Source organism: Carlito syrichta, unplaced genomic scaffold (genome assembly GCF_000164805.1).
Source record: "Carlito syrichta isolate Samal-C Ts95f unplaced genomic scaffold, Tarsius_syrichta-2.0.1 Scaffold284084, whole genome shotgun sequence".
Classification (NCBI taxonomy): domain Eukaryota; kingdom Metazoa; phylum Chordata; class Mammalia; order Primates; family Tarsiidae; genus Carlito; species Carlito syrichta.
Genome location: NW_007228180.1, coordinates 72868 through 94675, shown reverse-complemented (window position 1 = coordinate 94675; position 21808 = coordinate 72868). Strand labels below are relative to the sequence as shown.

Here is a 21808-nt window from a genome sequence, read left to right as displayed (position 1 = left end):
GGAGATCATAACCATCATGCTGGTGTGTCATGCTTGCACAATAAGCAATATTGCTTGTAGAATGAAATACAGGAGGATGACGGTGGGAGAGTAAGGCCTTTGAACATCCTGAAAAACACAAATGTTAAGACAGAGGCACCCCCTATTCTATGCAGTGAGCAAATGATCCTGATAATCTGAGACACACACCCTCTCATCCACATTGGCTTTGGTCACCATCCTTACTGTGCCTTTCTTTGCCCATGAGCACTCCTCCTACATACATCCTCACCCTCTGAGTGCTTGTTCTCCTTTCTGCAGTGGCCTCTGGAACTCCTGACACATGCTAAACAATCTTTTCTGAACCCTTAGTTTCACTACAGGAGGCTTCTTCCAGTTAAGGCTTAACTTAAACTAATTTATCCTCTCAAAAATTATTCTCCCTTTGTCCCTCTCAAATGGTTGTTGCTCAATGTACCACACTTCAAGCACCCGGATTTGGGAGGTGGCATTGGCAACCTTTTCAGCCCCAGATGCCTCCTTCAGATCAATACTCTTCTACCTTCACCCAGATTACCATCTACATGTCCTCGCTACTGTTGACTTCCAACCTCTTTGTCACTTCCTATCATCCACTAAAGTATCTGAAAGCTAGACTATAGACCTGCACTCCATTGCAAGGCCTGCCATCACCTTGAGAGATTTCAGCATCCATGTAGATAGCCTATTCAACATCCTAATGCAAAGCATCTTTGATTTCCTCTAATGCAGTCACTTCTGCTCCATTCTACTTCAGCCAATTCCCCACAGCCATGATGACCTTTTTATCATGCATATATATTATTCCACTTGCAGAAAATAAGTTGGAAACAAACGTAGTTTTAAAATACATTATCCAATTTTTTCTAACTCAGAGATTTTGACCTCATCTGGATCACTAAGTCCTTGGCTCCTTTACTTATTTCCTATATGTCAACTTGCTTCAATCTTTACTTTCTCTTCTATTCAGCCTAAATCTCAGGTTTAACAATGTACCACCATCTCCTCAATATAGTCAGTTCTACATCCCTAAGTTCTTTTCATCATATCCATCTGGCAAAATCCTAACCTCAAAAGTAAGCAAACACTCTACTCCTTTCATTCTTAAACCACAGTTATTGGATACTGCCCAAATTAATCTCATAAGATATAATTCTCTTTAGCACTTTGGTGCTGTTAAAAATCTCAAGATATCTGAACAAAAGTGGACCCTCAACACTCTTTGACAAATGTTTCTGTTTTTCCCTGGGCATTCCACCTCCAGCTGACCCCAGTGACTCCTTCAAACCTTTTTTTTTTTTCTTTCAAATCCTCTATTTCACCATTTCTAGATTCATACCTATTGTCTATGTTCTACAAATCTAATCTCATCACCTTTATTTCTCTTCCAGGACATAGTGGGAGAATCATTTGTCCTATTGAGGATAATTCTTCCAGTGCCACTTGGGATCTCAGTCCCTTCTACTTTCTCAAACACCCTTCCCAATCAGACAGCTTTTTCTACTCCAGTATTTTCGACATTCTCTATCGGCATACTCTACTAGCATTGCAATATTCTCAACTCTCTCCTATTCTAAAATTTCAAAGTGATATAACAGACAGAAACTCAACCTTACAACATCCTCTATCTATAAATATCACTTTTCATTTCCTTCACTTTCCAGTCTAACATTTATAAAAAGTTTATATACAAGTTGCCTCTCATTTCCCAACTCTCATTTACTCTTTAACATCCTATAATGTTGATTCTCTCCTTACTACATTGATAACATTTCTCTTAATGAGATCAGCAAGTGCTTCCCTGATGTTAATCCAATAATCCCTTTTCAGTTTTTACTTCAACCTCTCTGCAATCGTATAGTCTGATAACTTCCCTTATTATGACATATCTTTCTTTAGTTTTGAAGTTTAATCTGTTTCTTCACTTATTTTCTTGCTGCCTCGTTCCTTTTTAATCTTGTTTGTGGACTCCTCTGTGATCCATTCCTTATATACTGTGTATGGTTCAGGGTCTCAATCTCACCCCACTTTTCATCTCACTTGATACCTGTCCCTTGAATAAGCTCATTCATTCTCATGAATTTAGTTATTACCTAGATGTTAACTATTGCCAAATGTTTATTTTTATCCCTCACATCGCTTTGAACACCAAATCCATCTATATACATTATTACTAGACATCTTTGTGTATATATTCCATAGATATCTCAAGTTCAAAAAGCTCCAAAAATAATTCGTTACCCCCCTAAACTTACTCTTGTATTTTTCTCCCTATTTTCATAAATAACACCATTATCTACTCAGTTACTCAACCATAAGTCTGAACATCATCCTTAGTGACTTCCCACTTCCACATTTAATCAATCCTTAAATTGACCTTCTTATAATCTGCAGTACAATTCTTTTCTTTTTTGTACTCATTAATAGCACTTCAGTTTAATCCGTTTCTTCTTCCTCCTGTTTTAATACAATAGATTGTTATCTGGTCTCTAGAGACTGTGCTTCTTCTCAAACTATTCTTCACATTGGTATAGGTGCGGTAGTTATAAAACAGTGTTAATTACATAAATTCTATCACTGTCATTAATTCAATCTCCTTTAAAATATGATCCAAACTCTTTAATACAGTTAACTACAAATATAGTTAATAATAATATCTAACTAATAGAATTATTGTGCAGTTTAATTAAGTTAGTACATGAAAAGTTATTGAAACAAAACCAGATATACAGTAAGCTGACACAAGTGTTAGCTACCATCATTATCATCACCATCATTCACCAGTCTCTTGGTCCACCCTTATCATTCACCTAAGAATTTGAGAACTGACCCATGGGGTTTTTTCCAAAGTCCTGTTATCATCCTAAGTGAGATCATTATATGTGGATGATCACTCCTACAGCTTAACACAACATCCCTTGACTTACTCAATGTTCATAATGTAGTTCTCTGTTTTCCCCTATCTTTTCTCATTCTTCACTTTACCCTGTATGTTCTAGCCAAAGTACAACACCTACATCACTTGTCTCTCTCCTTATTCCTTTTTATATCTAGGTCTTTTCAGATGCTGACCTCAATACCTAGAATGCTTTTCCTTGCAGGATAATCTATCCTTGCAATTCCTTGCAGGATAATCTATCTAGTCCTTTAGGTCTCAGTTTAGATGTCACCTATTTAGGGAAGACTTCTTTGATTTTCACACCACCCCTACTAGGTTTATTACTTCTCTTACCTGCCCTCACACACCTTGAGCTTACCCATGTTGTGGTACTCTTCATAGCTTCTTGAAAAATCTGCTCATCTGTTTGCTTCCTCTCTCTCCCCAACCCATATTTCCAACCTATAAAGTTCTTGGGGATGGGGATTTCATTATTTTTAACCACTGTATATCTAATGATAAGTACTATAAATAATATATAACAGGTATCAAAATAGTTAAGTGTTTAAAGAAATTAGCAATGCACGAATGATACAAAATTCACCTTGAAGACTGCCTCCAGAACTCTATGGGATCCTGTCCAGGGAATTTCTTTACTTAACCCAACTCTCCAATCACCTAATCTCTATAATCAGGCCCTTTTGGTTTATGACTGAGACCCTCCTGGCAGTTTGCACCTATTCCCTAATACTATCAGGCTGTTCGTCAACCATCCGTGTGACAATCAACCATCTAATTATCAAGGAGATAGAGCAGGATATCAGCAAGATGGCTGACTAGAGGTGTTTAACCTCACCCTCTCCCCAAAATAACAAATAAACAACTACATTCTGACTAGAGTGTCTAAAAACAAGCTCTGGAGTACACAGTAATGGAGTGGTATAAACCCTGTGGAGCACAGAAACTCCAGATGGCAACATAGAGAAGGGAAGGAAACACCCTGTCTCTACCACTCTTCAGTCTCCCCAGTTGGAGTCAGCTTGGAATCAGGCTTCCTGCAGAGAAAAGTTAAGCAAAAGGTCCCCAGCATCTCCCTTCCCTCCTGCAGACACATGAAGCCTTTACTACAGGAGAATCCAACAATCCCTACAAGACCTGAGCCCATTCTAGGAAGCTTTCTGGAATTCACACGACTGCATTACTCCACAGAAGAAGACTATGTTGTACCACCCCCCTCCATAATCCAAGGTGCTACTGCAAAGTGTCACCTTGAAACTGGAGCCACTGTTAGAATGTATTCTACTCAGGAGACGGTAATCACTGCATTGCTCTGTCCATGATCCTTTGCCACACTGACACATGGTAGTGCAGCATTCTCCAGCTGAGCTTCTGCAGCTCCCTACCCCTTGAAATCAAGCTTCCTAGCATTATCCTGATACCAACACCAGACAAGGACACAAAAACAAAAATTAAATTAAAATAAAACTACAGGTCAATATCCCTGATGAACACAGATGCAAAATTCTTAACAAAATATTAGCAAACCGTATCCAAAAGCAAATTAAAATGATCATTCACCATGATCAAGTGGGATTCATCCCAGAGATGTAAAACTGATTTAATATACAGAAATAAATAAACACAAATCACAGTCATAGTATTAAGGACAAAATCTATATGATCACTTCAATAGACACAGAAAAATTATTTTACAAAGTTCAATATCCCTTCATGATAAAAACTCTCAACAAATTAGGTATAGATGAAATGTACCACAACACAATAAAGACAGTCTATGACAAATCCACAGCTAATATTATATTGAACAAGGAAAAATGTTTGCTCTAAGATCAGGAACAAGACAAGGATGTTCACTTTCACCACTTCTATTCAATATAGTACTGGAAGACCTAGCCAGAACAACAAGGCAAGAGAAAAAAAAAAGGCATCCAAATGGAAAAGGAGGAAGTTAAGTTGTCCCTTTTTGTAGATGACATGATCTTATACTTTGAAAATCCTAACAACTCCACCAAAAAGTTGTTAAATCTAATAAACAAATTCAGTAAGGTTACAGAATACAAAATCAACATACCAAAATCTATAGCATTGCTATACACAAATAGCAAACTATCTGAAAAAGAAATCAATAAAACAGTCCCACTTGCAATAGCTAAAAAATAATTAAAACACTTGGGAATAAAGTTAACCAAGAGGTGATAGATCTCTATACTGAAAACTATAAAATATTATGAAAGAAACTGAAGTAGACCCAAATAAATGAAATTATATCCCTTGTTCATGGATTGTAAGAATAAATATTGTTAAAATGGCCATACTGCCTAAAGCAACTTATAGAATCATTACAATCCTTATCAAAATAACCAATGACATTCTTCACAAAAACAAAATTCCTACAACTTCCATAAAAGTATAAAAATAAGCCAAAGCAACATTGAGCGAAACAAAATCAAGGCTAGAGACATCACACAACCAGACTTTAAAATATACTTGTGTAGTAACCAAAACAGCATGGTACTTGCATAAAAACAGACATATAGACCAATAGAACAGAATGGAGAGCCCAGAAATAAATCTACATATTTGCAGCCTACTAATTTTTAACAGAGGTGCTAAGAACTAACAATGAGTAAAGAAAAGTCTCTTCAATAAATGGTGTAGAAAAAACAAATATACACATACAGATGAATAAAATTAGACCTTTTTCTGTTCTCATATACAAAAACAAACTCAAAATGGATTAAAGACTTAATGTGAGACCTGAAACTATGAAAGTACTAGAAGGAAACATAGGGAAAGGAAAATAACTCCATGACATTGGTCTGGGAAGTAACTGTTTTTGATATAACCTTAAAAGCACAGGCAACAAAAGCAAAAATATAGGCAAATCAGATTATATTAAACTAAAAAGCTCTGTACAGAAAAGGAAATGATCAATAAAGTGAAGAGACAACATAGAAAATGGGAGAAAGTACTTGCAAATCAAATATCTGACAATATATTCAAAATACACAAGGAACTTAACTCAGTAGCAAGAAAGCAAATAACCCTAATAAAAATTAAAAGAGTTGAATAGACATTTCTCAAAAGAAGACATAAACGGTCAACAGATTTATGAAAAACACTCAACATCACTAATCATCAGGAAAACACAAATCAAACCACAATAAGATATCACCTCATATCTGTTAAAATGGCTATTATCAAAAAAGAAAAAAATAACAAGTGTTGGCAAGAATATGGAGAAAAAGAAACCCTTGAACGTTGTTGTTGTGAATGTAAATTAGTATAACCATTACAAAAAACTGTATGGAGGTCCCAACAAATATTCAAAATAGAACTATCATATGATGCAGCAATCCCACTCCTGGGTAGATAGCCAAAGACCTGAAATCAGTATGTTGAAGAGATATCTGCACTCCCATATTTATTGCAGCACTATTCACAATAGTCAAGATAAAGAATAAAACAAAGTATGCATCAACAGATGAACCGATAATAAAAATGTGATATATATACACAATGGAACATTATTCAGCCATACAAAAAGAACTCCTGTCATTTGAGACAGCATGAATGAACACGGAGAACATTATGTTAAGTGAAATAAGTCAGGCACAGAAAGACAAATACTTAATTATCTTACTTCAATGTGGAATCCAAAAAAGCTGATCTTATAAAAGGACAGGAGCCGGGCTCGGTGGCTCAGCCTGTAATCCCGCACCTTTGGGAGGCTGAGGTGAGTGGATTGCCTGAGCCCGCGGGTTCGAGACCCGCCTGGGCAGCGAGACCTCATCTCTGCAATAAATAAAAAAATCAGCTGGGCGTGGTAGCGCATGCCTGTAATTCCGGCTACTTGGACGGCTGAGGCGGAAGGATCGCCGGAGCCCAGCAGGTCGAGGCTGCGGTGGCCGGGAGCGGCCACTGCACTCCAGTCTGGGCGACCCAGTGAGACTCCAACTCAAAAAAAAAAAAAAAAAAAAAAAAAAAAAAGGACAGAGTACAATGGTAGCTACCAGAGGCTCAGATAATCAGCAGCGAGCAGGGAAGGGAAGATGTTGGTAAAAGGATACACAAATACAGTTAGATAGAAGCGGGGGAGATTCCAGAACAGACTAATATATAGCTATAGAAAGGAGGCACCGATTGCCTAGGGCTGGTAGGCTGGGAAAGTGAAGGAGAGGTTAGGCAGGAAGAGATTTAGGAAATGACTGCTAATAGTGACAAAGTTTATTTCTTGGGTGATGAAAATGTTTTAAACTTGATTGAGACAATGGTGACACAACTTTGTGAACATGTTAAAAAAAAAAACTGGACGGTACACTAGATGGGTGAATTGTATGTTATGTGAATTCTATCTCAATAAAAAAATAAATCAGTTCAGATTAAGCAGTTTGATTACTCAATGCTTAGGTGCATCTTCTGTGTTTTAATGTTTGCTTCTTTTCTCTTAGATTATTTTAAATCTCGTTGCCAACGGCATATATTCTAATTCCCTGAGATAGAAAAGTTTAACACTATCCAGAAATCCTAAATGTGAAGGAGCAAAGAAAAAAGGCAACTTAAGAATATCTCACAACCTTTTCCTTTAAATAATGTGCTAAGATAGTCTACATGTTTCTGTATTAGTTTGAATGGACTAAAACTCACCAATTCTAGCTGTTCCTGATGCCCGCAAGACAGGACTAGCCAGAATTGGCCTTGGAATGTCCCTCCGAGTCAGTGGCCCCTGAACTGGCTCGTTGAGCTCCTTGTTGATAGCAAGAAAGGCTGTGAAGGAGCTTATTACTCCCGACTCAAGACTGAGGTTCAGCACATCTTTTTTATCGCTTGCTGGGGTCTCCCTGAAGCCCATATCCTTGGTCTGGAGCAAGGACTTGGCAGCAAGGCGGTGAATGGTGAAGCTGAAAGAAAAAAAATCCTGTAATTTAGGGGAAAATATCTATATGCCAGTTACTCAGGGCTCTTAAAAGTTAAAAACAGCAGGGGGAAGAAAAAGTCAGATAAGGGAGAGATACAACTTGGGTAACTTAAAAATAAAAGATGATTGTAGGGAAACAATTACAATTGTGCCCAGGATTAAGAGAAGGATTCTTCAACCCTCAAGAATGGCAGAGAAGGGGGGGGAGGGGAAGTAGGAGAGGGAGGGGTAATAGAGAAAAAGGCAAAAGAAAACTATGAATGCTCACTTGGCATCAGGTTTGGGTTGGAGAGAAAATGTTACTTTGTCTTCAAAACTCTTGCCCTGGAGTGTATATTTGAGGCATACTTCTCCTGTTGTCCCTGCTGGCTACAAATTCGAGAAGAGGAGAAGAGATGAAAGAAAGAGTCACTAAGAGAAGGATCAGAATGGAAGCAGCTCCCCAATATAACACATTAAAATCACTGACAAGTAATCAAGTAGCCCAGGAAACCAGAGACCTGAAACAATGAAGAAGAGGATAGACTGGTCTGCTGAGATTCAAATCCACCTACCAGCTTTAATGAAATTGTCAGTGTGGTAGTTACTCCAACTATAGGAACAAATAAGAATGGGAACTTACTGGCATCATACCAGTCAACTGGGCATAGAAGATTAACCTCTGACCCTGAAAGATAACAGTCTGCTCTGGGGAAAGCATTTTCGCAGACAGGCCAGGAGGCAAATCCCAGCTCAGGGAGACATTTTCTACCACAGACTGTAGAGACTGCTTCAGAGTTCTAAGAACCTAATGAAAGAAAGAGAACACAGTAAGAACAAACAAATAATACTGACAATGATAGCTACTAATTAACTAAATATTTATTATGCATCAAGTGCTATGCAATATAATACATGACAGGACTACTCCTTAATACTGTACTTGGAAATGGGCATTATTTCTTCTCTTGCTTTCACACATGAGGAAGCTGAAATACTTAATAATATAAATGTGAATAAAGAAAATGTTTGGAATACAAGAAGGGGATTAGATAAGAGACAGCATAATTGGAGAGAAGAGCTTAGAAATATAGCCAGAAATGTCTTCTCTTTGTGCAGACTAATCACATGGGATAGCAGTTTACTACTTTTCCAATCTATTAGACATGGCACAATTGTTCTTTCTCCTTTTCTTTGCATTCTTTGCATGGAGGATAGGATACAATACCAAGAGGTCCTAAGCACAGCCCTAGACTCTCAATCATGAAAGCCAAATCTCTTAGTTTCTCTCTCTTTGGTCTTAAATACAAAGGCTCCAATCTCTTTCAGCATCTCATCTCTGGGCTTGTAGCTACTGGGTCCACAAGTAATTTCTCCAGATACTACAGTGAGCCCATTTTACATGAGGCCAAAAGTAGCCCTCCTAATACAGCCCAAGGCCTTGGGGACATAAGAAAGACATTCTAGAGGAAGTTGCTGCCCCTATCCTTGCAGTGTCAGCCACCCTGTCCCACCTCTGGACACAAAGCCTGCTCCTCACCTTGGACTGCATCCTGTCATTGCCTGTGATAAATTCGGCAGCGCCCCCTGAAACTCGGGCAATGCCTTTTATTAGGCTGGTGGAGGCACCTTCTCCAATACCAAATGAGAAACATCTGCAATAGTAAAAGGACAGAGGTTAGAGACGCACACTAAAAGGTGAAAGCATAAAATTAACACAAAATGGTTGCAAATGCATAAAGAGATAGTTTTATTTTCTGACTAAAATTGTAATAGCTACCATTTGTTGAGGCTACTTTACATTTTAGGAGCAATAAAAATGCCTTAAATTAATGATGAAATGTAATCATCACCATACTCTCTAATAAGCAGGCTTCTGATTCATTTTTCAGATAAAAAACTGAAGGCCAGAGAATTTTAAAAATCTGTCCCATATCACACACTTGCTAAATTCTGGAGATGTCACTAGAACACTGGTCTATCTAACTATAAGATTCCCCTGGAAAACCAGTGCCTGCCTAACATTGTTCTGGTACCACACCTGCCCTGGTAAGGCCATTCTCAGGGCAAGAAAATGTACCTCCCGTATTTTCTGCCTTAGTCCATGTGCACCAAATAGTTTCTTAACCATAATTTATTTTCTCAATAAAAATGCTTATAAACAAAGAATGCATGAGCAATGCTAATATAGTAAATTTTAGAAGGCATGACGGAGATTCTTGGTCTCTTTTGAGTTAGATTAGTGTGTGAATCATCATTTCTAAGACTAGTGACATCAGCATTAAGATCAATGCTCTACACTTAGAAAACTAAGAACCAGACTTCCAAGTGTGGTAAGCTTCCTATAATAATGCTCCCTAAATACCATAGCATGCCAGCATCTTGATACCACCACCTTTATATTTCTAACATGATCTTTGAACTACAGACTATGTTATAAAGTACTCTTATGTATATTCTAAATGTTTTTTTTGTATAAAACCAAAACTAAACAATATTTACTGATGGTTAAGTATATGCTTAGAACAAACTAAAGTACCAAATACGGATAATAATAAAAATCAAAATAACAATTATAATAATAGCAAAATTTCATATAGCACTTACTTTGTATCAAACACTTTATTTAGATACACTCTTTTAACAATAAACCTATATGTGAGTACTTTTAGTATCTCTGTTTCAAGTGAGGAAACTAAGGTTTACAGAAGTTAGATGATTTGGCCAAACAGCAGGCAAGCAGAAGAACTAAAAGTGAAATAAATGACTTCTGACTTAAAATAACACAGTAGGAAAGTTCTGCTCATAGCAATATCAGAATACGTTGATTCAAGCCGGTAGAGAACTAGAAAAGCTGCATACAATATTTTTAATAATTTGTCTTCATACAAGCTGTATACAATATTTTTAATAATTTGTATGACGACATCAAAGGACTACCAATAAAAAAATCTATGGGCTCAGACTTGGGAGAGAAGGGAAATGAACCTAGCATCTGGTGTCCCTTTACCTTTTGAAGTAAGTGCCAAGTACAAAACGGGTGGCTTAAAAGCTAAGCAGTTACACACAGGTAGAAAAAAATAGCAATACAGGCTTTTCAAAGGGGGGGGGTTACTCTTGTAAGCACCTCAGGATTTTAGATAGAACCCTGTAGGACTACCCTAGGGATAGACACGAATCAGAAATAGATCAGCCATCACAATCATTGATGTTCATTACACCTTAACTGAATTAAGACTATCTGTACCTGGTTGAGGAACCCATCAGAAGCAAAGGGAAGATGTCATCTAGACACTCAAATAATTTCTATAATTTTTTATTTAAAATATCTGACAACTAATGAAAAATAGAAAATCCTCAAATATTAGGAAATTAGGCACTGTACATTACTACATAGGCTTATAAAAGAAATCATAATGATAATTAGAAAATATTTTTAAGTGAATGCCAATGGCAAATGATATATCTAAATTTAGCATTTAGCTATAGATATGCTTAAATGAATAGCTCTAAATACACACTTCAGGAAAAAAAATCTAAAAATCAGTTACCTAAGCATCAATCTCAAGATATAAGAAAAACCACTGCCAATAAACCCAGTGTTGTAAAACAAAAAAATAATAATAAAGATAGGAGCAGTTACAATAAAAGAGAAAACACTCATCCAATAGAGAGTATCAACAAACTATCAACAAACCCAAAAGTGGTAGTGTTTAAAAACATTATTAAAATTGATAAATATCTTGGGCAAGGAAAGAAACAGAAAAAAGGCACGAATAACCAAGATCAGGAATGAAAAGTAGTATCACTACGTGTTCTACAAAATTTAGTAACATTGTTAGGCAGTATCATGGACAATTTAATGCAAAGAAATTTGAAAATTTAGTTAAAATATATAAACTTCTATAAAAAACAAGAACACTTGAAAATATGAATAGTTAAAAAAAAAACTTTTCCACAAAAAGTCTCCAGGCTCTGATGGCTTCACTGGTAAATTCTAATAAACATTTAAGAAAGAAAATCTTTCAGAGAACAGAAAAAAGGCAACTTTCATAGCTCATTAGTTATGATACTAGCATAACACTGAAACCAAAACCTGACAAGACATTATCAGGAACAGAAATATATACCAATATTTCCTGTGGTAAAAGTTTCAAAATCCTAAACAATTATTAGTCAGCTGAATAAAAACTATACAAAAGAAGAAATATATCACTACTTTTGGTTTATTCCAGAAATCCATGGTGGGTCTAACATTTAATAATAATTTAACAATAATAATAATCATTATGATGCACACTTTAAAAGAATAAAGGATAAAATCATACATTCATCTCAACAGAAGCATAAAATGCATTTGATGGAATTTAATAATATTCATTATTCAAAAAAGAAAGAGGAAAGAAATCGCAAAACAGAAATAAAAGGAATTCTCTTAATCATACCATACTTAATGGTACAATGTTGAACATGTTCCCTCTGAAGTCCAAAATAAGGTAAGAATGCTAGCTATACAGATTTGTATTAGAGGTCCTCTTGTGAAACACTGAGAAAGGAGGAAACATTTTAAAAATAAGAATTGAAAAGAAAAAATAAAATTGGTATTTTTTACAAACATGATTATCTAGAGAAAAATCTAAATGAATCAACAGATACATAATTGAACTAATACCTAAATTAAGATTATTAAATACAAAGTCAAAGTAAAAAAAACTATTGAAATTATATACAAACATCCAGTAAATAAAATTATTTTAAAAATACTATTTAAGCCGGGCTTGGTGGCTCAGCCTGTAATCCCGTGCCTTTGGGAGGCTGAGGTGAGTGGATTGCCTGAGCCCGCCTGGGTAGCGAGACCTCATCTCTACAATAAATCAAAAAATCAGCCGGGCATGGTAGCACATGCCTGTAATTCCGGCTACTCAGAAGGCTGAGGTGGAAGGATCGCCGGAGCCCAGCAGGCGAGGCTGCGGTGGCTGGGAGTCTGGGTGATCGAGTGAGACTCCAACTCAAAAAAAAAAAAAAAATTATTTAAAATAGAATTGAATACCTAGGGAAAAAGTTAATAAAAATGCATGAATACTTCGACACAGAGAATTATTGTAAAATATAACAAAGTGATTTTGTGTGTACAGGTCTTCCCTTATCTGAGGTCTCACATACAGCAGTTTTAGTTACCTACAGTCTGAAAATATTAAATGAAAAATTCCCAAAATAGACAATTCATATGTTTTAAATTATACACTGTTCTGAGTAGTATGATGAAATCTTGTACCATCTTGCTCTGCCCCAACCAGGGCACGAATCCTCTTTTTGATAATCTGTCTACACTATCTACATGTCAATCACTTAGTAGTAGTCTGGGTTATCAGATCGACAGTCATGGTATCGCAGTGTTTGTGTTCAAGTAACCCTTATTTTACTTACTTGTTTTATTTTATTAATAGTTGCTGTTAATCTTTTACTGTGCATCATTTATAAATTAAATTTTATCATAAGTATGCATATAGGAAAAGACAGTATATACAGGTTCAGTAATCCCTGTGATTTCAGGCATCTACTGGGAGGCTTGGAATGTATCCCCCATAGATAAGGGCAGACTACTTAATGATAGATTGAGGAAATTTGTGAATTTATTGATTTTTGTGGGAAACTAGGTTTCTTTTTGGGGGGGGAGGGGAGAGGATCACTTGAATCCAAGAGTTCAGAAACTAGGTTTCTTACCATGGAGGTAAGAAGACACAAATAGGCAATTAGAGAAAAAAGAGAAAGAATGCTACATTGTTATCTCTGAAACAGGAGCATCAGTAAAAATTCACTGATGTTGTTTTTCTAACATTTGCCAGTTCTATCAGCTGAAAATGCCTAGAATCAATAACAGCCTCATAGTAAACAACACATCGAACACTCAAATATTAATTTCTATTTATTGTTTTCATAAAACTCAATAGGGCTTCTAGAAGACATAGCTGACTGCAGGGCTGGAAAAGTATGACTGAGTCTGAAACACTGTTAGAAAGGAAGCATTCATAATGCAAAAAGATGTGAAAAAGACATAAGAGCAAGTTAAAAGGGCTCATACTGGTCAAATCTCAAAATTGTGAGACTATAAATGAATAGTGAGAGCTATATATCTTAACACATTGAAAAATAGTGAAAGAGTCCAAGAGTACATATTGATATAACAAAAGGAAGGGAGAAAGACACGAATGAAGGAGGGGAGGGAAGGATGGTGGGAGGAAGCAAGGGAGGGAGGAAGGAAAAAAATCTTTTATTTACAGTAGCATCCCAACTAATACATGGAAAAGCTGACAAAATTCTTAAATCACCATTTTGTAACCACTAATAGTAATAACTGACCTGGGCAATAATCACCAATAAATGCTAAAAACTACCAAGTAAACATTGAGAACAAGATGTTTACAAAATATGAAAGTTACTTGTTAGATACTACCTTTAACAAAGTAGTCACACAAACACAAATTGAAATTCTACAAAAATAACTGGCTAGTACTATTTCAAAATGTCGATCATCAAAGAAAATGAAAAGCTGTGAAACTATTCCAGAGTAAAGACAACTAAAAAGAAATAGCAACTAAATAAAATACTCATTCTTGGATTTGTTCTTGGAACAAACACAAAACAAACAAAGAAATAAAAACTATAAAGGATATATATAAAACTATTAAAGGATTCAAAGAAAAATTGGCAGATATAGCCTGTAGTTAGATAATAACATTATCTCCACTTTAAATGTCCTGAATTTAACAGTTTTATGTGAGTTAGCCAAATGTCCGTGTTCTTAGAAGATGAGAGCATAACCATTTATATATGGAGAATTATGACATCTGTGCCTTGTGGTCAAATATTTCACACACAAAAAAAAAAGGTGAAGCAATTGAAAGGTAAAGGTAGACAACCAGTAGACCTGGGTGAAGGGTAAATGAGTGTCCATTGTTCTATTCTTGCAACTTTCCTGAAGGTTTAAATTTTCTAAATAGAATACTGGAAACAAATATTTTGAGAAATCAAGAAAGACCAAAATAAATAAAAGGATGTAGATTAGAATGATCAATATAGTTAATACTAAATCCTCCCAACATTAATTTAACAAAGTCAATGCAATTTTATTCAATATTCCAACAAGTTTTTGTTTGTTTTGTTTTGGTAAAAACTGACAAGCCAATATAAAGCCCAGTATAGGAGACTGGTATAACTTCGAGTCCACGATAACTAAGAAAATAAAGCTGAGGACTTACCCTATTGTACATAATGATTTATCATAAAGCTACATTACTTTATATGGTGTAGTATTGGCATATGTCTAGATGAATATATAGATCAGTACAATGGAACAGAGGAACCAGAAACAATTCACACATATACAGATGCTTCTTTGTGATAAAAATGGCACTGTACATCAGTGAGGAAAGGAAAAACTTTTCAATAACTGGTATATGGTCAATTTGATATCCACATGGGAAAAAAATTAAACTTGACTCCAATATCATACAATACACACAAGTAAATTCCCAGTGAAATATAGATCTAAACATAAAAGATAAAATAAAACTTCTTGAAAATAACAAAAAGAAAATATCTTTATGATCCTGGGAAGGAAAACATTTTTAACAGGACATAAAAAGATACTAATCATAAAGGAAAATACACACAAAAAAGGACAACATTTACATTAAGAACAACTATTTCTCAAATACACTGAAAGTAAAAAGGCAAGCTACTGAGTAAGAAAATACAGATGTTTCTAGAACATACAGTTAACAAATTGCTTGTATTCAGGTTAAAGAATGGACTATAAAACAGAAAAGAAAATTGATCTAATAACAACTAATTAAAATAGAAAAAAGACTTGAAGGCACATTACAAATGAGGACATCCAATTGGCCAATAAATATTAAATTGTGCTCAACTTCATTAGTCATTAGGAAAACTTAAAACCATTTTAAGATACCGTTATACACACACAAAATTGGCTAAAATTTGAAGACAAGCAATTACAAAATTTTAGATAGGAAATGAGGCAATTAGAGCTCTTCTATAATGATGGTATAAGTTAAATTAGTACAATAACTTAGAAAACTGCTTGGCACTTCCCAGAAATTCCACAATTCTGTCTACCCAAGGAAATTTACATGCATATAAATACATATATATGCATATACTTGTATGTGCGTACAAAAATACATGTACAAAAATACAATGTGGTACATATACATGATGGAGTATCACACAGTCATAAAGAGGAACAAAATCATGGACTTTGCAGCAAAATGGTTGGAGTTGGAGACCACCATACTTAGTGATCTATCACAGAAACAAAGAACTGAATACCACATGTTCTCATTCATAGTGGGACCTGAACAGTAATCATAATTACACAAGAGAAGGATCGGCAGTCACTGGGCACTACCAGGGGAGAGAAGAAGGAAGTGGGGCATGTAACAACGCAAAGGGTATCTGGTCCAAACCAGGGAAAGTGAGGGCCAGTTGGAGGCCCAAACTTCACCTGTATGCAGCCTACTTGTGTAGTTAATCCTTACCTGTATCCCACATGTCTATAATATAATAAAATAAATACAAGAATGCTCATAGAAACATTATTTTTAACAGCTAAACCAAAGTCTACCAGCATTAGAATCAATAGATACATTATGATCATTCTTCCACACCAGTAAAAATTAACTATGGCTATATGTAAAATATGTATGCATGTCTCAACATACTGCTAAAAGAAAAAAGAAGCAATATACACAAAAACAAAAACATACTATATAACTCATTTATTTTTTATTCAAAACCAAGCACAAATAGCCCAGGGTGTTATAAGTCAGGAAATCTATAAATTAAGAGTGATGGACAGGGCATGATGCAAAAGAGTAGAGATGAAGAGGTCTTGGTAACATTCTAGTTTTTCATCTTTGTAACAATTGCACAAGTGTCTTCATTGTGACAATTCATCTAGCTGTATGCTTATTATTTGTGTAGTTTTCTGTATGTTTTACCTTGATAAAAATGTTTATAGCAAAAAAAATTAGCATCTTACTATTCAAGTCTTGTTCCACTGTATTTAGAAAGAATAAGAGAGAATGATTTTGCTGTGTTGTTTATATTATTTGAAAAACTAATATTAATTTTAATAGAGAGAAATAAATTATCATCTGGTAAAACTAAAATTCTGAAACCATTCTGTCCTCTGCAAGGAATGTCAACACTTGAGTCATGCAGTACTAAATTCTTTGTGACACTACTTGGGTCCAGTCACCCAGAAATAACATTTTCTTCATACCTGTGTTTATGGCTGTTGATCTCAACTTCTTTAATTACACTAAATGTGTCAGTAACTTCCCCATCTGTGAAGACAAAAAGCTACACAAACAAACAAAAAAGTTCATCAAGTCTCTCTCAAATTCATTTTAAGAAATTAGGATCTACCCTTAAAAACCCAATAGTCTCATTTCAGAGGCTCTGATGCCTCTTCAAACAGGCATAAGATCTCCAATGTTCCACTGTCACTAGGATCACATTCTCACATGGTCTGTTCAAACCCTGGGAATTTCAGCATCTCCTCCTCCTAGCTTCATCTAAGCGTCTATGGCACTCTACAAAAGAACTTCCATCATCCACAGCATGGAATTAAGAAGAAAAATGCCTCTTGTCTTTTTTTTTCTTTTTTATTATTTAATAAAAGACTCAGGCTGGGTACAGTGGCTCACGCCTATAATCCCAGCATTTTGAGAGACCAAGGCAGAAGGATTGCTTAAACCCAAGAGTTCAAGAACAGATTGGAAAAGATAGCAAGCCCTCGTCTCTACAAAAAATCAAAAAATAGCCAGATGTGGCGGCATGTACCTGTAGTCTCAGCTACTTGGGAGGCTGAGGAGGAAGGATCACCTCGGTCCAGGAGGTTGAGGCTGTGCTGAGCCATAATGACACTGCACTCCAGTTTGGGTGACAGAGTGAGATCCTAACTCAAGATAATGACAATTATTATTATTATTATAGTAATAATAATAATAAAAGTCTGAATTACAAACACTATTCATCAATCTGGCAATGAAGCTCAGGGGTATAGATTCTTGAACAGAGATTTCACCCCCTGTGTTCCTTCTGTTAGCTCTGTTCCAATTCTTACCTGTAAGGGGTGACCTGGGATGGAGGGTCCCTTGTAAATATTCTGGAGTGGTGCCAAGATTTCGGTGCCCCCTAGATCTGCCTGCATAAGCTTAACTTTCTCCAATGCCTCCTCCATGGTTTGCTGAGTGTACTTCATACTCGCCCTGAAAAAAACAAACACACTCAGTTACATGATGGCTGCTTGGCATTGCCCAGTGTTGAATCCCTGAATTGAGAGACCTCCACCAAAAGTCAATCTTACCTGAAATCCCCAATGCCAAAGTCAATTCTGCAGTAAACTTTTTAATAAACTAGTCTCTTTCTTTAAAGTATCATTTTGCACTTTCTATGGCCTTTCCAGAAACTTACTGAAAGAATGCATCATAGGAAGAGCCAAATCCATAGATGTTGAAATAACAGCCTATAGGCAAACTCTTCAGCAGCAAAATCAATGTTTCCTGAAGGTAAGGGTAGTATGGAGAGACAGATTGAGAAAGGATTCTCCCAACACACAGACTCCGCCTGTCTAACTCTTAAAGGTATAAGTCATCAACACCCCCGTGAGCCTTCTTATATTACAAGACTAGCCTCAGAGTGGTCATGCCTGCTGTAACTCAGGTAAGAAACAGACCTATAGCTCCAAATGGGCCCTAACTTAATCCCTCAGACTCATCCTCACTTGAGCGTGTGACCCAGAAAAAGAAAGAAACTAGTTTTACCTTGGCTGCCTGTATGCGTGACTGAGTATCCTGTTTACTCATGGGCATCTGCATACTTCCTGAGCGGTCCATGAGGAAGACAAACTCTCCACAGGTATTTGGTGACTGAGCTTCTGGGATATTTGGATAGAAACTCACCATTGCAGATGGATTTCCCATCAAACAACCTGCACAGAAAGGATAAAGATGCTGTTAAGGTAAAAAGGAACTCAAGAACCCTAAAGGCCCCAAGAATCAATGGTAGTGAATTCAATAGCGAGCTGAGAAAATTCAAATCTAAACACGACGTTTGATCATTATGTATTTATGATTGTAAATAGTTTGAGGTGAGTTATAAACATATGAGACAAAAGCAAAAAAGATATGCAAGAGAAGAAAAAGGGTAGAGATTAGAAAGCATAAGAAATCATTAGAATATTGTCAATGAACAGAAGATTCCTGGGAGCTAAGTAACTGAGTGGAACACATTAGGTAAAGATTTTCCAGCATTTGTCGAAAGAATCAAACACGTTTATCTAAAGAAGCAAACCTTCTCTTCAAATCAAATCAATGGGAAATTTATCACATGGGTTCCTGTTTAAGCTGTTAATTAAAGATTTGAAAAAGTGATATTTATGTGGACAATTTTTAGGTTGAAAATTTTACAAGAATTGAATGTAGCATAAGTATTATATGCACCAAGGTAAGTCTGTCTGCTTTGGATATGAAGCACTCACTGATAGTACCCTGAGGAAAGGGAAGCACTGGGATTTGTGTTGGACTCTAATAGCATCAGCCAAACAATGGGGTGGGGAAGACTACAGAAGCCTAGTTTACATGGCCAAGTTGCCAAAGCCATAGCTTAGACTATTTTCCAGAGAATGTGAAGGCTGATGCATGAATTGAAATGCTAGTATTGAGACAGAGATAAAATTAGAATGGGTTGTTATATCAACTTGAGCTTTACAGTTCAGAGAATAGGAGAATATAGAACTAAATTCCATTATTAGATTCCAGGATTATGAGTTTGTATTCTCAGTAGCCCTGGGATTCAGTATGACCATCTGACCTGGCTTAGTTTAACCTCTTACCCATGAGATACTCCAGTAACAAAACTGCTTTCTAAATAAAATGAGTGTGACTCAACAAATATTTGATAGAACACTAATTCAAAATAACATTTACATAGTGCAGATGTCTTGATATAAAATGAAAGAGTAGGTTTTCTTTTCTTTTCTTTCTTTCCTTTTTTTTTTTTTTTTTTTTGATGGGCAAGGCAGATTCCCATTCTGAGAGACAGCTAGTTAAAATGGGTCTGGCACTGCCAAGAAGTCAGAAAGGTTTCCATGAGTATGATGTGAGTTAACAAATCTAACTTGTTTAGACCAATGCCAGGTAAATAGTAAGCACTACATGTAGATTATCTACTATAGTATCATCCTGGCTCAAATTATTTTCACTTCCATGAGTCTCTGCTTTTTTATTTTTTAATGAGGTATTCCAAACCTTAGCTCCTCCACTTGTTAGCCTCAGTTTACTCATTTGAAAAATCAAGGGAGCCATTCCTATCTCACTTAAAGGTTAAGTAATATAATACACTTCAGGAACTTGGTCTAGAATTCAGCTCAGATTAAGCTCTTAATAACAACTTTATAATTATTTCTAAATTATACTTTATATATTTTTATTAAATCATTAATTTAATTTTAAAAAGACATTGTGTTCTTAATATAGTAAGTACATCAATTTTAAGACTGTAAAAAATAATGTGTTTTCATTGTGTAGTGTTATGCTTCCTTTGGCAGAACTCTACATGGTTTAAGTGAGCTAAGCTGCCACTTACGGTTGTCACTTGCTTTCTTGCATAGATGAGAACAGTAAGTCACCTTGACCAAATACATGACCTGTGAGCAAGACTTGAGCAGCCCTGCTGGAAGAGATTCACAAGACTGATAAAGGCTATCCCTGATGTCCCCCTTATGGCCTACAGAGCCCTGGTGAACAGAAAACCTGCAGAAGAAGTTGGAGACCATCATACTAAGTGAACTATCACAGAAACAGAGAACTGAATATCACATGTTCTCACTCATAGGTTGGCCCTGAACATTGTCACATTAACACAAGGGTGGGATTGGCAGTCACTGGGCACTGTTAGGGGAAGGAAGTTGGGAGGAAAGAGGGTGGCGGGCACGTGACAACACAAAGGGAACCGGGCCACCACCAAGGAAAGTGAGGGCCACCTAAAAATCCATACTTCACCTGCATACAGCCTACTTATGTAGTTAATCCTCACTTGTACCCCACAACTTTATAATAAATACAGAAAGGAAGAAAGGGAGGGAGGGAGGGGAAAAAAGAAGGGGATGGAAGGAAAGAAGGAAGGAAGGAAGGAAGAAAGAAAATATGCATGGGGGCCAAGGGATCTTCTTAGAAGAAAAAGGACTGTGATCTCAATCTTTAGCTTTTAAGAGCCAACATTATAAATCTCTTACTAGTGGAAATAGTCCTTTAAAATAATCCTGAATGAAGATCATATCACTATTGTGGGAGTTTTTCATGGGTACCCAAGGGGAGACTTGCCAACAAGAAAGGACAAGACTGATAACATATACAAAGACAGAGCATGGAGCTTTGTGGAAAAGGAGCTGGTTATAGCAAACCTGGTTGAGGCTGGGAGCCTTTCAAATGACCTTTGTTGGGAACCGGCCATAGAGGCACGCCTGAGCATTGGGGATCCAGGCAGGCTGCAGACCCTGAGACCACTAGGATGAGTTCAGGAGCTGATGGCCCATTCCCTCTTCCCTTTCTGCTGTTTGGCATGTCCCACTAGCAGGGACTTGGATGATCTAAGCTTGAAACTTCGAGAGTACGACAGGCATGGCTAACTCTACGGATCCACTGTTCCCATTTCTCACAGACTGTGGTTTTGGCCTTTCAATCAATTACAGTTCAAACTCAGGTCACATTCGGGAGCCTTATATATGATACAAGCTTCTTTATAAGATTTAAAAGTATATCTGTAGAATTAGTATACACATTTGGAGAGCTGTTTTCAGCTTTAGATGGTATAGATGATTATCTAGAGTTATCAGAAATGGCCCAGCACGAACTTTGGACTGGGCCACATTCCTGAGGGCCCAGTGTCTACTTTGGACTGGGCTG

General features: G+C 36.4%; 1 protein-coding gene across 3 annotated transcripts in view; it reads right to left on the bottom strand.

Moving 5' to 3' along the window:
- The window catches only part of VWA5A (von Willebrand factor A domain containing 5A), a 42373-nt gene that overhangs the window by 6018 nt on the left and 14547 nt on the right, over positions 1–21808 (bottom strand). For all 3 annotated transcript variants that reach the window (XM_008052609.1, XM_008052608.2, XM_008052610.2), the window contains 8 exons: positions 18668–18834; positions 18318–18406; positions 17968–18112; positions 17122–17201; positions 9355–9469; positions 8458–8622; positions 8104–8204; positions 7565–7818 (listed from right to left, as the gene is read on the bottom strand). In XM_008052609.1, the coding sequence (XP_008050800.1) occupies positions 7565–7818; positions 8104–8204; positions 8458–8622; positions 9355–9469; positions 17122–17201; positions 17968–18112; positions 18318–18406; positions 18668–18834 (1116 nt within the window). The remainder of the gene's footprint in view (positions 1–7564; positions 7819–8103; positions 8205–8457; positions 8623–9354; positions 9470–17121; positions 17202–17967; positions 18113–18317; positions 18407–18667; positions 18835–21808) is intronic.